The 19001-nt window shown below is 38.3% G+C and overlaps 1 protein-coding gene across 1 annotated transcript in view; it reads left to right on the top strand.

Moving 5' to 3' along the window:
• The first annotated feature begins 8071 nt into the window (after nucleotides 1–8071).
• LOC117993281 (mucin-3B) overlaps nucleotides 8072–19001 on the top strand; it is a 106773-nt gene continuing 95843 nt past the window's right edge. Inside the window, exon 1 of the mRNA XM_069506664.1 lies at nucleotides 8072–8242. Within this exon, the coding sequence (XP_069362765.1) occupies nucleotides 8176–8242 (67 nt within the window). The 5' untranslated portion in view covers nucleotides 8072–8175. The remainder of the gene's footprint in view (nucleotides 8243–19001) is intronic.

The raw sequence follows: 19001 nt of genomic DNA, 5'->3' as shown, positions 1-19001 counted from the left end.
TCGTCTCGGCAGTCGGCGGTCACTCCTAAATTCTTTACGGAAGGATTCGTTTTTTTTTTTTGAAATCTTTACGCCTTTACTTCGCTCGGGGCGTTATAAAATTATAATGGTTGCTAATATGGAGTTTGTTTTATGATTTGATTCGTTCGTCTCGTTGTTTTAGCGTTGACTTGTTGAATGGTTTCGTTGAATGAGCTTAATAGGTAGGTAGGTATAACTACCTACTCTACTACTTAGAAACATTTGTTTGCGTGCGAAATTCGAACTCGGCCGTTGTTTATCTTTGTGTTGACATTTTGCAGACTTGTGCGTTTTGTATTTTTGATAGGTACTTACTTAGGTACCTATCTGTAATCTGTATCTACAGTCTACCTACCAATCTAAAACAAATGTAGGTAGGTATATAGTACGCGACAGGTCGAGATGGCAGTCGGGGTATGAGGCGGGGGACGCCCCGCACACCCGCATGTCACCTGCGCTCGCTCGCATCGGGTTAGTGCGGCATTCCTTCCCTATTGCCATCTCGACCTGTCGCGTACCTACGATAACTATGTGACGTGTAATATATTAAGTCATCATCATAATCAACCCATCGCTGGCTCACTACAGAGCACGGGTCTCCTCTCAGAGTGAGAAGGGTTTTGGCCATAGTCTACCACGCTGGCCAAATGCGGATTGGAAGACTTCACACACCTTTGAGAACATAATGGAGAACTCTCAGGCATGCAGGTTTCCTTACGATGTTTTCCTTCACCGTTAAAGCAAGTGATATTTTTTATATTAAGTAAGTCTATAATATTTTGTTAATACATTAACAATTTAATAATTTAAAATGGTCCTATAAAGATCCATTTTAATATCCAAATAGTACTTAAGATAATGTTATAAAGCCCTGTGTCCACTAACATTGAAAACCCTTTCCGTCTCAAATGTCCGCACCTTGCTCTAAGGTCCCTAATTTGGTTTCTACAGTAGCTCTGCAAAGTACAGGCAGTTTCGTTTAAAGCTACGCGTACACTGGTCTATTAATGCGGGTTCCAGAACGCATCGCATCGCTAAAGTTAACTCATATACCTACCTACTTATGTAATTTTACAAGCTTTTGACCGCGATTTCGTCCGTGGTATATCAATGTATAGCATATATAGCATGTATAGCATTTAAGGATTATGTAGATAGCTATCTACCAGTGAAAGTCTGCTAAAGACCTACCTTCCTGCCAAATTTCATGATTCTAGGTCAAAGGGAAGTACCCTATTGGTTTCATGACAGACATAAAGATAATCCCAAACTAACCGGCTCGTTGGAAAGCCTGGAGTACCGCAGAGACGTTAGCTCTATATGCGTGTTCTATCGCCTTTATAACGGGGAGTGCTCTGAAGAGTTTTTTTAACCTCATTCCACCCTCATTTTTCTACAACCACACTGCGCGCCACCGTAAGCGATTTCACCCTCACCACCTGGGTGTCTGGTGCACTTCGACCGTCCGCTGTGCCAGATCTTTCTTTCCACGCACATGCAAACTGTGGAACCAACTCCCATCGGCGGTGTTCCCACTAGATTATATTCAAGGGGCGGACGAACAAATTCCTAAAAGGCCGGCAACGCATCGGCAGTTCCTCTGGTGCTGCAAATGTTCATGGGCAGCGGTAATCACTTAACATCAGGTGACCCGCCTGCTCGTTTGCTCGCTATCTCTATTAAATAATCACACTTTCAAAATAAAGCACTAATCTGTCTATATCAGAATAATAAATACAACACCTGATACAATCAAAAAAAGAGAGACAGACAGACAACAAAGTTATCCTGAAAAAAAAAGTGAGTGAAAAAAAAAACTTAGATAAAGGAGATGGTGCGTAGCAATCCCTGAAGCAGGTTTAGAAGTAGGCGCGCCCAAAGCATGCGAAGCATGCCTACCCGATCCGCTCGGTGGCTGTAAGGAATTAGGAAACATTGTAATAGGTAGTTAGGTACATAATAATTTAAAGTACATGCTTAAGAATGTCGTAATAATTTCATGTGTAACAAGAACATCAAATATTTTTTGTACCTACTTATTAAAATTTTATGACATGAAGATAAACAAGCTTAAATATTTATTTAAGTAGGTGCCTGGAATCTGGATAGCTTCAATGATGTCCCTACTTAAAAGACACTAGTGGACGATAATATTATCATGTACCATCGAAATGATGGCATTATGCCATTTTTTACTAGTATTGTCTAGATTATATGCCACATTTTGTACACTTATTTTATTATTGTATTGTATTCCGGGATAAAAAGTAGCCTATATCACTCTCCAGGTCTTTAAATATATCTATGCAACAAATCACGCCGATCAGTTGCTCCGTTACGACGTGATTAAAGGACAAACCAACTAACCAATAAACCAATAAACAAACACTTTCGCATTTATAATATGGGTAATGATAATAGTGATTCGTACATTTAGGTACTTATTGCATGTTGAAAATGAACTTCTCTTTGAAGGTGAACGCGATGATCCTTTGATGATGTATCGTCTAATGATAAAGTCCAGTAATTTAATCACATAAAATGCTTAGCGCTATTTATATCATTCAATCATTGACATGACAATACAATAGTAATCATAAGTAGAGATTATTTTATTTCCTTCAGTCGATAATCGCTTAGTCCAACTTAGCGATTAGCGATTTAGCGATGTTTTTTTACACATTATAAGCACGTTAAAAAAGCGGCGTTAGCCACTAGGCTACGACGTTGGCCTCCTATTCGTGAGACCCGAAATTGATTCAGGGCACGTACTCCTAACTTTTTGTATTTATGTGCGTTTTAAGCAAATAAGTACACAAACACCGTTAGAGGCATGCCAGAAGCACAGCACGCAAACCCGAGGACCACACTGTGAGCGACGGACCGCCCCGTGTCCATCATCCACAGGTCCTCCCGAGGGCTAGGACTCGCGGGGAGAGAAATTCCCTCTCCACGTTCCCCCATCCTCAAATTCCTCGCCCGTCACCAAACTGGACATGCGAGAAACCGGTGGCGCAGCCAGTGATTGAATAGGTGATGAAACACCCATTCACTCATCAGAGCCACATCCTCTGCTCCTGGGGCTATACCCCATGGGTGCGTCTACTGCGCCCTCTGCTCGGGACACTGAGAGGGACGCGACAGACCCCTTCCCTGCCAGGTCAATTAGCCATGGCTAACAATATCCCATGAAAAGAAATAGCGTACACTGACCCAAGCGCTGCTCTTCCCGAAAGAAACCCGCAACACTCAGGCACACAGGGAGGTTACCTGGCTGGTACCCCAATCGTAATAATGCCTCAACGTCAAAAACGCGTCAACCGTGCGTAAAGGTTAGTTATTTGAGTGATGCTATGCGTTGTGAGTCAGTGTGAGCTAAGCTTAATATTTTGTCTTTTATTACCTACTTTTTAATTTTGGTTACAATTTTTAAAGTAATGCTTGTTGTTGGTTGGATAGGTGTATATGGAGGTCGTAGGTAAATTGGTATTTTTAAATAAGGTCGATGACTTGATGAATTTCTTTAATTCAAGTGTCATTTTTATGCAACTGTGGTTTCATGTGTCATTGATGTCAATACACTCCACCGCTCATGCGCACGTGTAAACTTTGCAGTAAATAAGTGATAACTAGGTTAAATGAACCTACCTAAAAATCAAGTGCCTGCCTGAATATAGCTCTGGCGGAGCGAGACCAATAATTAATCTATGGCTTTGGCCTACTCAGAACCTTTGACGACCTCCATGGCTGGCGCAATGCACCTCCAACTTATAAGAATAAGTCTTGGGTTCGATTCTTGGCAGGGATTTGGAATTTTAAAATTTCTAAATTTCTGGTCTGGTCTGGTGGGTGGCTTGGTGGGTGGGTGGCTAGTTATCATCCTACCGGCAAAGCCGTGCCGCCAAGCGATTTAGCGTTCCGGTACGATGCAATGGTGTGTAGAAACCAAAGGGGCACGGGTTTAATAGAAACTGCCATACTCCTTCCAGGTTAGCCCGCTTCCATCTTAGACTGCATCATCACTTACCACCAGGTGAGATTGCAGTCAAGGGCAAACTTGTATCTGAATAATAATAATAAAAAACGCTTCTTGGAGAAACGCGTAAGTGGTGCGATCTGCTAGGCGCTTTAGAGCTTCTGGAGTCGAGTTTTCACACGTACCATGATTTCATTGTCAGTTCGCGATATCAAGGTCGTATGGGCCGCGTACAACAGCCTTGTCTAGAAGGTCTGGCAGAGGGTTGCCACGATACCAGGCCTAGGTCTCACTCTTGGTACTTGCGAGACATAAGTAACTACAATCGCGCTACGCCTGAAGGCCGAACTTGAATTAATATGGCTGGCGAGTTCTAATTATTTGTTCATGAACACATTTTAATTTTTTTTTGTTATGTAACCACAAGGAGACGGTCCATTTTGGATTCTTGTACCTTATGAGACTAGGGTCTGGCAATACATGACGTGTCACGTGATTTGTAATACTAGAAAATATAAAAACATTAGACTTTTATTTATTAACTTTATTTGTACCAGAAACATTTGCAATAAAGAGAAAAGAAAGTAAAAGTGGGTAGGGAAGCTTAACTTAATTATATCTATAAGTCTTTACATTTTATTCTTTGACTAAAGAATTTATGTACGTCTTTGTTGCTTGTAATAGTGCCAAAGACACAACGATCCAAACGTCATGGCTGGTCGATCCTAGGACAGTGCGCATAGAAACTTTCAGATTTAAAAAAAAATATGTAAAACTAGCTGCCCCGGCGAATTTCGTACCGCCTAACAGTCGATTCTTTAATTTTTATTTTTTTAATACTTACAAATTTTTAAATTTTTCTCTCCGTCAGAACCATCCTTCAAGGAATATTATAAAAAAAGAATTAGCAAAATCGGTTCAGCTGTTCTCGAGATTTGCGATCAGCAACACATTTAGCCATTCATTTTTATACTTGTATAGAGAAGATACCTAGGTAACGAAAAAGTTGAATTGCCGCGCAAGTGGTTTAAGAATTTACTTATAGCGCCATCTATTCAGAGAACTATATCTAGTGCACAAAAAAATATTTATGTATATTGCGAACTTTTGATTTTTATAGAATAACGATTTACTAATGAAATTCTATTTTTAAAATTAACAATAAATAAAGTTTATAAATATTTTGTAAATTAATAAATAAAGTTGGGTACACAAATATATTACAGCGCCATCTAACTATTGGTTGCGAGCTAAGATTGCTATGCCGTAGTAGTTTTAACATCTTTTCATAGATAGCGCTCATATCAAATTGTGCTTGTTAGTTATGAAGTCTTATGAGAGATGGCGCTGTATTTTATTAGGCAACTAATATTATTTTCTTTTCAGCCTCATAAAATACTAACGGCCCCACCCTGGATTCGCCCAGATTGCACAAAGTACTTTTTTCACTTCTCAAATTATATTTTCGGTTGTATATAATATAAATATATGCCTAGCCTTTTCCCATGTTAGCTGGGGTCGGCTTTCCCATATTTCTCCAAGTTGTTCTATTTTGGGTCATCATTGGGTCAATTTGGGCTGTTTTAAGATCGTTCAATATGACTGATATCCAACTTTGTCGAGATCCTCCCCGTCGTCTGGGCACACGAGTATATACTAAAGAAAGAACGATTAGAAAAAATCTTACATGTCTACCTACCATAATTAAAAAAAACCTAATAACTTGTACTGTAATCTAGTTACAAATCATTGTTTAGCTTTACAGCTCTTCGCATTTTTTTTTATAAATTCAGATACCAGTTAGCCCTCGACTGCAATCTCACTTGGTGGTAAGTGATGATGCAGTCTAAGATGAAAGCGGGCTTTAATTTAGAGCCTCAATAGCTCAACGGGTAAAGGAGTGGACTGAAAACCGAAAGATCGACGGTTCAAACCCCGCCCGTTGCACTATTGTCGTACCTACTCCTAGCACAAGCCTGACGCTTAGTTGGAGAGAAAAGGGGAATATTAGTCATTTAACATGGCTAATATTCTTTAAAAAAAAAAAAAAAAAAAAAAAAATTATGAGAGAAGACGTCCTTGCTCAGCCGTGATTATCATTGATTGTAAAGCTACCTCATCATTACATTGAGTTTTACAAAAACAAAGTTTGCTGTCTACCTAACTCGTTACCTATTTACTGCTAAAAAAATTAAGGTTATTTTGTGGTCTGTGGTCCATCATCATCATCATCATTGTCAACCCATAGACGTCCACAGCTACATAGGTCAGTTGTAGGTAGGGTTGCCACCCGCCACTTCTTGATTTACCAGTTACCACTTACCAGTATCAAAAATTTCTTTGGACATTTACAAAGAGGAGCCCAATTCTCGTTTCCAAGATTAGTTTTGGAAGGAAGAATTGAAGGCAAAAGGGCTCCAGGTCGCCAAAGACGCAAAAGGGCTCCAGGTCGCCAAAGACGCAAAAGGGCTCCAGGTCGCCAAAGACGCAAAAGGTTGGACTGGGCAAGCTACGAGTCAAATCCACGCTCTTTATCAATACAATCTGAAATCAGTAAATGTTCACGTGCAATTGTCCCAGTGTACTTGTTTCAATAGTTCCGTGTGTACGCGCGCCGACCGGCTTCGAAAGTGAAGTGGGTTTGATTATTGCAGAGATCGACAACCTTCTCTAGTCTTGCACACTTTAAATATAGTAGCTGCCGAAGAATATAGAATAGTTAGTTCATTAACACATATATATATAACACAACTAGCTGATGCCAAGACTTCGATCGCGGGGAATTTTTATTTTTAAAAATCCCATGGGAACTCCTTGATTATCCGGGATAAAAAGTAGCCTATGTCACTCTCCAGGTCTTTGACTATACCAATACAAAAAATCACGTCAATCTGATGCTCCGTTGCGACGTAATTGAAGGACAAACCAACAAACCAACAAACAAACACACTTTCGCATTTATAATAAGGGTGCTGATTTATTGAAATTACACCTTAAAATCTAACTAAAGTGAAACAGTGTATAAAATGTGTCATGCCAACGAAAGGATAAATACTCACTCGTTCGTATACCTCGACAATTTAGAGGGAAAACAATAAGTAACTCAGTATCTACTTACGGATTTTTTTTTATTTTGTAGCTAATACTGTAAGTATTTGTTATCTTGCCTACAAGGTATAGATTTTAACTAAGAGGGGAACCGCCGCCATTTTTCAAATATACATACTTAATCAAACTTTAATAACATATTCAAGGACTCTTAAATATACGAATACTAGCTGATGCCCGTGACTTCGTACGCGTGAATTAGATTTTTTTAAAAAACCCGTGGGAACTCTTTGATTTTCCGGGATAAAAAGTAGCCTATGTCACTCTCCAGGTCTTTATCTATACCCATGCAAAAAATCACGTCAATCCGTTGCACCGTTGCGACGTGATTGAAGGACAAACCAACAAATCAACAAACCACCAAACCAACAAACCAACAAACAAACACACTTTCGCATTTATATAGGGGTACGGATATCGGGGGCAATTAAGGAAAAGAAAATAAATCCAAAAATCAACGCCCAATTACCCGAAACCAAAATTAGCGTAAAACCAAATTAAGGTGGGAAAAATTCGGAAGTCTGCATTGTTATTCCAAGAAAACCCCTACCTTACGTATGGAAAGCACTTTCTGGAGAACTCTCAGGCATGCAGGTTTCCTCACGATGTTTTCCATCACTGTTAAAACAAGTGATATTTATTATATATAGTGTATTTCTACGGCTATACTCACGTATCCAGTCGACGTTAGCCCGAATAGTTTCAAACCCATCCGGGGTCCTTTATCAAGTGATATTTAATTGCTTAAAACGTACATCAATCTGAAAAATTAGAGGTGCATGCCCGGGAATCGGGATCAGACCCCGTGGATCTTACGTCTTAATCACAATCTTACTCCGCTTATACAAACGTAAGATTTATTTTGGAGCTTTTCCTGAAAAAGCTAATCACGGTGCACGACCACTGTATCGAAGGCGAGAAAAAGCACGAAACCTATCCGCACGAAGCTACGTTCAGTCAAGCGCCGACTGTCGACCGCGCAACATCTAACGATGTCCCGATAACAAGCCTGGTAGTTTGTGAAACATATGAAAGTGCGAGTGAAATGATAATCGAAAGTTTGTGACAAAATGGCCAGATACTGTGTGTTTATTTTGTTCTTCGTCACTATTCTTCTCTCAACACTGACATGTCAAGGTAAGGCGGATCTCAAATGTCATATTTTCGATTGCAAAAGCTTCGTGTTGGGCAATTTTTTATTCGAACTCACGGATAAAAAGCCTTTATGTAATGCGATTGGACTAAAAAAAGTTGGTTTTTAGACCTACTCATAGTTGTTTAAGTTGAAAAATGTGCTATACAGAAGCGTACCTTTGGAAAAACATTTTAAAGTTTTAAATTAAATCATCGCTTTTTACATTATTTGTAGTTAACATAAATGTTACGTTAAATAAGCACTTGTTTATTTAAAAATAACATAGAGTTTAAAACAAACAACAAAATAACTATAATAATAAGTTAATACAATGAAAAGCTCCCCTAGAAAAGACATCAACGCGTTATAAAGATCTCGCTCGCTTCAAACGGAATTAAATTTATTTGAATAGAGTTTTTATTTAATTGCTCTATCATATTGCAGACTAAGTATAGTTTTGATTTTCACTGATTTTCACTCTGAAGTAGACAGATTGTATGGTAGGTACCAATGTTCATAAATTTCTCAAACCCTTTCGTATTTATAACATGAGTAGGTATTAGTGATTAATATCACTCACGATAGGTAGTTAAAACGCTAAAATCTGACAAACCACATACACAGATATTTGTTTCTAAACCGTGTCTTCAAAATTTCATTAAGTTCTCATCCATATTAGACTGCGTCATCACTTACCACCAGATGAGATTGCAGTCAAGTGTTACTGAATAATAATAAAAAAGTTTACGAGAACCAGGTTCATCATGATCTACCCAACGCCGGCCACTACTGGGCACGGGTCTCCTGTCAGAATGAGAAGGATTTAGTTAGGCCATAGTCCGCCACGCTGCTGCCCAAGTGCGGATTGGCACTTGGCAAATATCACACATCTTTGACAACATTATGGAGAACTTTCAGACATGCAGCTTTACTCGTGATGTTTTCCTTAACCGTTAAAGCAAGTGATATTTAATCGCTTAAAATGCACCACTCAAAAAAATAGGGATTCGAACCCCTGACCTCTCGAATAGGAGGCGAACGTCTTAAACACTAGCTTATCACGGCTCTTTATTCAATTATTTCCCGCTAGAGTTATTTATTAAAAAGCCTTTACTCCATATTAACGCTACGCTGAAAGAGAAAGGTAATATAATAAGTAGATGTGATACGGCCTTCTGATACCAGTATTAATTAAAATCTACACAAATAGGAACTGGTATTAATAGTGGTATACGAAAATACGTCTAATGTCACTTGCTTCTCTTAGTGGCGACAACTTTTTTTTTAAATCATACAAAATATTATTTTTTGGTTTTAATTTGTGACTATAAGCTGCAGTTCTGAGAGCTGTTGTTGTAAAACGAGAAAATATCTAATAAGATTAAATAAGATACAAGTATAAGACAAAAGCCTGATAAAAAAAGATATTAAGACGTAGGTATAATCACCATTATCAACCGATCTATAGACGTGCTTTGGTCAAATTAGAATAATATCTTTTTCTTCTTTTAATGACGCCACATTATTTTACTTAATATTACTGAACAAATGGGCTAAAAAGTTGATTTTCAGCTCTTAAATTTTTCGAAGGATGACGAAACACTCTTAGATCTTTTTATGGTTTGGTCAATCTTAGTAACAGGCTGCCATTTTTAGAAGCATGCTCAAAGCTGTCAAAAGGCATGGAAGCCCGCGCCAATATCTATGTAGTTTGCGTGGCAACGGCAGTCGGGGCGGTAACGCCCCGCACACCCGCACAACCCTGCGCTAACCCGGTGCGGGCAACCGCTGCTGACGTGCGCATGTGCCCCGACCTCCTCGAATCATACCCCGATTGCCATCTCAACCTCTCGTGGACTTCTTCTTCTTCTTCATTCTGGGCTGGTTTCCGCACTTAAACGTTTCCGTCTGTTGTGCGTGCATCGCCCCTCCCCGCCGAAGTCTGTCGCGGACTTCTATTTTTCTTCAATTTATAAAATACTTTTACTTTTTAAAATAAACTAGCTTATTCCCGCGTCTTTGTCCGCGTGGACTACACAAATTTCAAACCCCTATTTTACCCCATTAGGGATTGAATTTTCACAAATCCTTTCTTAGCGGATGCCTACGTTATAATAGCTATCTGCATGCCAAATTTTAGCCCGATCCGTCCAGTAGTTTGAGCTGTGCGTTGATAGATCAGTCAGTCACTCAGTCACCTTTTCCTTTTTTATATTTAGATATACCTACTCGTACGAGCTTTGCCTGATGTACAAGAATAACATGAAAAAGTCGTTACACAATATAGGTATGTACGCCATTTAAGTCAAATGTCAAATATTCAACGGATTTCGTAAAAAAGGAAAAGAATCTCGGGCCATCGAAATGTTAATGATACATAAGTATAAACACAATTAAAGACTATTATACCACAAAAAATTATTTGCTAATTACGTTACGAAAAAACACGTTTTGTTGTATTAATGTAAATTAAGTACAATTGAAAGAATGCACTTGCAAATCATATGTTTTTTGCCAGAATGCAATTTTAATTGTTATCACTAATTAATATATCATTTAAGAGTAATTTCATATTGACAAATACATAATAATTATAATTAAGATTCTTACATTGTTATAGGTAAATGGTCCCACAATAGCTTCAATCAAGTTTTTCAGAAATTTCTGTAAATATACAAAAAATTTTGCGTACTGAAACTAATTTCGACAACTTCATTAAACACGATTTTTGTTTGAAGTATCTCACTATTGGCTACAATGCATTGTTGCAACAAGAATCGTACAAATTCAGCCAATCAGATCCATTGAGATTGTAATAATGATTGATGCAGGTCATAGATAACAGAAGTGTTATCTATGATGCATGTTTCACGAAATCAACCTACAGCTCTATAAGTTCTGTTAGCTTTATTAGAATTCTGCGCCCAGTAGGTACATAATCGTTATACCAACAACACGTAGTAGGTAACCGGTAGGCCATTGACATGAAAGACAAACTTTGTAAGCGAAATATCCAATGTATCTTATTATATATATAAAATTCTAAGTCCTGACTGACTGACTAACTGACATATATATCAACGCACAGCCTAAACCGCTGGTCCTAAAGACATGAAATTTAGAGGGATTTTTCGAAATTCCACCCCTAAGTGGATTAAATGGAGGATGGAAGTTTGTATGAAAGTCCGTCATTTTTCAAGTTATTTGCATGAAAATTGGTGTTTGGGTTTTCTGTCACAAATGAAGAAATACGTGTTTCAGGATTTTTGGAAAATTCCTCCATAAGGGTGGTAAATTAGGGGATGAAAGTTTGTATGGGACAGTTTTAATTATTGATATTAATTTGCTACAATTGGCTACAATGCATTGTTGCAACAAGAATTGCACAAATTCAGCCAATCAGAACAATTGAGATTGTAATAATGATTGATGCAGGTTTGACAAATCGACCTAACGTACTTTTGACATGACAGTTGACGCATAAAGCAAATATGGCGTGTCGTTTCTCAAATTTTACGCACTGTATATGTATATATTTTACATAACATTAAAACAAAAGCAATATTTTTCGTATAGTCTAGTGTTGGGCAATAAGGTGCCGTTTAACGAGCGGAATCTTAGTAAATCAACTGTGAGGCAACATTTGCACAAGGCGCAAGTGGGTGAATGGTCATCGCGGTAAATGTCAAATTGCGCGGCTCATACCTAACCATCCTTTGGCCAGATATTATGTACCTGTTCATACAATATGAATGTATCTGAACTTAATAATAACTTACCTAAATTAATTTCCCGCGAGGAATTGAATATAATTTTTTTCAGGTAATATTAAATTACAGAAATTTATTCACTCCTGTTTTAATAATAATTGTGTTTTTCCGGATTATAATTGGTAGGAAATACTGATCTCGGAAGAGTAGGTATTCCTAACCCTCAGACTATAAACGCCCAATAGCCGGACACCACCGATCGCCAATCGTAAATCTTTTACAAATCACGACTTGCTGTCCATGAGTGGTGACAGATTATGTTAATTTTGAATGAATTTCTTAGTGCTTTTTTAAAGTAAATTAGTGTATTTTTGAGGTTAGTTCAGTGCTTTTTCGGAAAGCAGTTGGCAACACTGCCACGTTCTTAAGATTATCATTATGAGACCGTAGTCAATAACCTGTCATCAGTAAAACTTATACCATTCATGATTCAGACTGCTAGACGACCTGCCGGTATGTAGGCGTCATTGTATGTGGTATGTTGTAGTCTACATAGTAAGCTCCATTGTGTTGTACTCCCATACGTTTGCCATAGTTACACAAATTAATCAATGAGTTACATTAAGAGATACAAGGTTGAACAGTACGCCGCAAAAAGTAATGTACATCGGTCTTTAGAATGACATTTCGGCTTTGTAGAGCGTTGTCTCTGTCACTCATTCCTATATGACGTTTTGTTGGTCTCAACGAACGAGAAACAATGCTCTACAAATACGCTATGTCCTGATAAAGGTCGATGTACATTACTTTCTGCCGCGTACTGTAAAGTTCTATAACCCACTTCCTAAGTATTCTTGAATTTCAAAGCTTTGAGGCTTTAGTGCAAGCCTTTAGGGTTGCCTACCTCAAGGGTACCAACGGCTCCCAACAGGGCCATAGTACTAAGCATCTACTGTCTGTCCGTCCGTCTGTTTGTCTTGTACGGAACCTAAAAATTGAAGACGCTCTAGCTTTCGTTTCAATAAACGAGCGAACGACACGACATACCGATCTTGTTAACTACAAATACCAAAGCTATCATTGCCTTGAACCAAACATGCCTTTCAGAGCTCGATCCCAGTCACGAAGTCATCTAGTTCAAAAGTGAAACCGCTATTGCGTCAGCCTTTATAAATTTCGGTTCAAATATTTACTTACACTTACTAGGTATCTATAGTCCACGACAGGCTGAGATGGCAATCGAAGTATGAGGCGGGGGAACGCCCTGTCACCCGCGCTCGTTCACGCGGGGCTAGCGTGGGGGTTTTGTGGGTTTGCGGGGCGTTCCCTCCCCGATTGCCATTTCAACCTGTCGCGAACTATAGAACTACGTCGGTATTTGTCATCCATATCCATACTTAATATTATAAATGCGAAAGTGTGTCTGTCTGTCTGCTAACTTTTCACGGCTCAACAGTTTAAAGATTTTTAAAAGACCTAAATCCACGCGGACGAAGTCGCGGGCATCATCTAGTACCTATATAAAACACTAGACGGTGCCCGCGACTTCGTCCGCGTGTATTTAATTTCTAAAAATCCCGTGGGAACTCTTTTCCGCGACAAAAGAAGAAAGAAGAAGCCTATGTAACTCTCCAGATTTGTAAAAATCGCGTCGATCCGTTACTCCGTTCGCTGTGATTGAATGACAAACCTATTTAAATACTTTCGCGTATAAAATACGGATAGTGATTAGCGAACCCGCCCCTGCTTTGCTCGGGTCGGATTTCTTAAAATCCTTTCAACTTTAGAAAAAACTACCAATAACTCTACCGTCTAGAGTCTAGACCCAACGCGGGTTTTAGCTGTGCGTTTTTAAGTTTGTCAGTCAGTTATTCCTTTAATACAGAATTATCTTGATATTGTCTATCAGTGCCGTAAAAAAGAAGGTAGGTACGTTACATACGCGTTTCACACGCGAAAGTTTCCACGAAATTAAAAAAATCAAAATCCCGCAGATAAAGTTACCAGCATTAACTAGTAAAATGTAAATAAAGAATTTACCTTTATCAGCCACACCTATTCATTCATATATTCCATCTTAAAATACATCATTATTCATCATAAAAGGAAGTCTATTTCATAATATTCCTAGATAAGTATCTAACGGAACTGGATTTTTGTAAATTACAGCTAATTAAAATCCGTAAAACATTAACAAAATGTCAAAAAAAAAACCGTGGTTATAAGGATACATAAAAATATATCAATGTCGAACTATGCGTTTCATTGAAATTAGGATGAAATTAAGAAATAATTACCAATTAGTGTCTAGGACTACGGTATGCGAGGTAATACCAAATTGTATCAAGCTATATCAAGATTTGCCACGAAGTATAATAAAGGATTGGAAAGACAAAACGTGTGACGACAAAGACGCGACAGTAGCGCAGTAGCGCAAGCTTCAAACAGTTTCCTGTATAAACAAAGAGATAAAATAAAATAGTCTTTCTTATTCCTTTCAATGCACTCGGCGAATGTGTACAGGGCCACTTGACGTACATTTAGCCGTGTGCGGTCAATCAACGTGTCGTCTTTTGTGGTTATTCATGCAAAGCTAGATGAACGCTTGCCAAACGCATAGGGCATCAATTATCGCTACAATCTCAATTGATGTGATTGACTGAATTTCTTGCTGCAATAATTCAGTCGATAAGGCAATAACGAGAAAGTGGCGGTCAGCCAAGGGCGGATCCAAGGGGGGGGTCACGGGGGTCATGACCCCCCCCCCCTGGGCTGCGTCCAGGACCTAGGTGGACCACTAATTATAATTGTTAAACATAATGTTTTTTATATTTTTATATACCTAGATTTTATGTAAGTTCCTTCAATACTTAATCAATTTAATATAATATTTTGTATGATGGCAAAAACATTATGTTCTTGCGAACAAACGCATCCAAAATTTGAATTTTACCGCGCCACCGCTACCTTTCATCGAGATGTCACATTTCGTGTGACGTTCTTCAATGATTGAAGAACATCACACGGCACTTGCCCAGGGCCCACGATCGATTGAGGCCCAATAGTCCCTGCCAGATCACCAAACTATAACAGACCAACCGATATTTTAATACCCAAAAACATATTTATTTCGATAAAATCAACGGTCAAAAAAGCCATCTCAAACAAAGGACCGTAGAGATTGTTAAATAGTCTTATATCCGATCTTTATTGCCTTTACGCAAATGATAGAATATTTCATTCTTTTTCACACTTTTTAAAAAATTCCCGACAGTAAAAACCTCTAAAAGTAAAAAATAATATGTATTATATACCTATAATGTATTGGTCGGATTGGTCCTTTACGTTTATTATTTATAGTAAAGTTTTTATTATCCAAGCGCTCGTTGCATCTGGGGACCCCTAAAGATAATAGAACTATTCTTTATACAACAGATGACTTTATAGTTTTTAGTACAAAATTTTTGGCATTTATCTATATCGTAATACAATATTTCTGACATTTATCTTTTCTTTTTTGTAAATAATGTCATAAATTTTGCGCTCGCTTCGCTCGCACGTACGGTTCACTACGATTAAAAATCCCTTCCGAGATGCAAGCTATCACTGAGTAGTACCTACCTACCTACATTTGGCCGTGAAAAAGTACCTAACAAGATGATAGACAGACAGAAAATTTCGCGCTCGCTTCGCTCGCGCTTTTGCTCTGTATTAGTTGTTGCCCGCCCGCAACCTTGTCCGCATTGATTTAGGTTTTCAAAAAACCGTAGGAACTCTTTGATTTTCCGCATAAAAAGTGTATGCAGGTTTCCGGGACGAAAGCTTTCTTTGTGTAGTACCTGGTCAAAAAGATAGACCGTCAAATGGTAACAGATAAGTAGATAGACACGCTTTCTCATTTATAATATTAGTAGCTACCTTATGATTTTATCGTAAATATATGAAAAATTTCGCTCTCGCTTCGCTCGCGCTTTTACTTTATATTGGTTAATGCCCGCAACTTCGTCCACATAGATTTAGTTTTTTAAAATTTCCGTGAGAACCCTTTAATTTTCCGGGATAAAAAGCCGTTTCCGAGTGTAAACTATCTCTGAATAGTACCAAATTTTGATTTAGAATATGGACTTTGAAAAGGTAGCAGATAGATAGAAACATTCGCATTTATAATACGTCTTGAACGTGACTTATCTGCTTTCTTTGCCTATTCCAAGAAAATAGTACCTACTCTGTCAAGATCATAGGGGCCCCGTTATTCTAATGTGCCCAGGGCCTCCAATAGGTTAAAGACGGCCCTGCGTGCGGGTGTGCGGGGCGTCCCCCCCCAACCCCCGCTCGTCATACCCCGATTACCAACTCGACCTGTCGCAAGAGGTCGAGATGTTGTGACTTGACCACGACTATGTGACCCCCCCCTGGCACCAAAGCTGGATCCGCCCTTGCGGTCAACCAGAAGTGAATGCGTTTGTCGCACAGTAACTACCACACTACAGCGGTAGGTCCAAGCTACTCTGTGTGACTACTGCAAGCACGTTTGATTTGTTGCCACTCCACTATTGGTTAAAAATGTTAAAATACATCGTTACAGCAAGGAATCACCAGAAATTATTGCATTTCTACAGTAATGTAATATTCACTACTTCCGCGCTGGAGCCGTTCTAAGTAATAGAAGCTGCTCTAGTAACGCGTCGCGTCGCTATACCTTCACGCGTTTTGTTTGACCAGCGCACAAAGTGGATTAGTAGTGGGCATTCGTCTAGCATTCCGAGAAACTTTCCTGCTATATGTGGACAGTGTGCCAGAATGTCCCAGCTGATTAAAAAATACGGTCAATGGATTGAAACTTGATCTCAGGCCTCAGCTGCTCACTGAGGCGTGGAGCTACTTGTCGCGGGTGAATATTACCCGCTGAATACTTGTAGAGACCGTTCTACCATTATGGAATTTTATTTACTACTAAAAGCTTAATATTAACATTTTTATCTATAACTAGCTTATGCTCGCGACTTCGTCCGCGTGGACTACACAAATTTCAAACCCATATTTCACCCCCTTAGGGGTTGAATTTTCAAAAATCCTTTCTTAGCGGATGCCTACGTCATAATAGCTATCTGCATGCCAAATTTCAGCCCGATCCGTCCAGTAGTTTGAGCTGTGCGTTGATAGATCAGTCAGTCAGTCAGTCAGTCAGTCACCTTTTCTTTTTATATATTTAGCTTGTAATTTGTAAAAGTATCTTTATCTTTAAGAAAAATGTGCCATGTAAATTGTAAACTCTAGAGAGTTTAGTACCTACGTGAAATTACAAAATGTAATAATTTACGAGTATGTTGTTTGTGTATTAGCTGTATTAACCGTTGAGCTATCGAGGCTCTAGATGTGCGGAGCGTCTCGGTTGCCTCTCGACCCGTCGCGTGCTTCTTTCAGTAATTGTCGTCACTCACGCCGGTGGATTTGTCTCTGTAGGCGGTTCCATATATTTCACATCACTCACCATACCGCTAGTACTCGCACCACACATCGTTGAAGCAAGACACATTGCGCTAGACGCTATCAAAGTGGCCACACCTCGCACGTAAACCTGCACCTCACTAGGTCATTAGTCGTGGCGTGAGAGGATACAAGTAGCAAAAGCAATGTATATTCACTACTACTACTATACTACTGTATTCAATTGCCTCCAACTCAATCGTCTTTGTCCCGTTTTAATAATTAAATACTCTACTATTAATATTAAACAACTTTCAACTTTAGTTGGTACCTAAAGAAGTTATTGCAACTTACAGTACCTAAGCTTTATTTTATTTTAAACTTATTACTTAGCAAAGAGTCTATTATATTAGGAGTATACATTACAAATTAAACTTCAATAATAATAATAATAAATAATTTAATCATTCTATACCTACCAATATTATAAAGGGGTATAGTTTGTAAGTTTGTTTGTAGAAAGTAATCACTGGGACTACTGAACAGAATTTGAAAATTCTTTCCTGTGTAGAAAACTACATTATTCCTGAGTGACATCCCTCTCAAAAATTGTATTAAGTTACGCGTGCGTGGCCGGGGCGCATCGCTAGTAATAAATAAAGCGGTGAAGCAGACCCTCACACACCTTTGAGAACATTACGGAGAACTCTCAGGCATGCAGGTTTCCTCACGATGGTTTCCTTCACCGTAAAAGTAAGTGATATTTAATGGCTTTAAATGCACATAACACCAAAAAGTTAGAGATGCGTACCCATAATCAAACTCCGGACTTACTGAATATGAGGCCGAAGTCTTTGAGCACTACACGACTCTTGAGTTTTGAGATACTTTTTTTTCTCTATTTATTTAAGGGCGTTTATACCTATGTACATGTCAGTCCTATTATAATCTAAGTAGGTACATAAAAGAAAAACAAAAGTCTCAACCTAATAAAATAAGCAATACCATAAAAAGAAAAATTAATAAAAGAAAAGCAAGTTATATATTCTTCAAGAAATAAGACATATGGATTCAAACAGACTTATGTCACCCTTAGATGCCTGCACGCGCAAGCTTGTCAATGAAAACCTACATAAATTATAAGGGTACTTATTGATAACTAATAAAAGAAAAGTGATCGATTAACAATCGGTTTGATTTATTTTTTTATTTTATTTTTGTTTATTTGAAAGTAATCAACAGCGTAAATACATAATTATTATTTAAATTTAAATCTAGGTATAACAGAAGGCCAAAAGAGATTACTTAAAATTATAATTAAACTATTTTAACAGAATAGAGTTAGAATAAATGTAGGTATATACAATAATAAAATAAAATTACAACAGTGTGTGTATGATTGTATGTGTGTGTGTATGCGTGTGTGAGTGTGTGCTTATGAGTATGTGTGAGCGTGTGTGCATGTGTGTGTGTGTAAATGGGAGTGTATGATTGCATGCATATTTAGATGTTAGCTACTTTTTTTTTTTGTTTTACGATGATAGTTTCTTAATTCCTTTTTAAATTTATTGTTTGATAGGTAAAATAAGTCAAACTCAGCGAACTGATTGTTATAAGTACGTAC

Source organism: Maniola hyperantus, chromosome 23 (genome assembly GCF_902806685.2).
Source record: "Maniola hyperantus chromosome 23, iAphHyp1.2, whole genome shotgun sequence".
Lineage (NCBI taxonomy): Eukaryota > Metazoa > Arthropoda > Insecta > Lepidoptera > Nymphalidae > Maniola > Maniola hyperantus.
The sequence above is the reverse complement of the archived record's forward strand: the minus strand, read 5'-3'. Positions and strand labels throughout refer to the sequence as shown.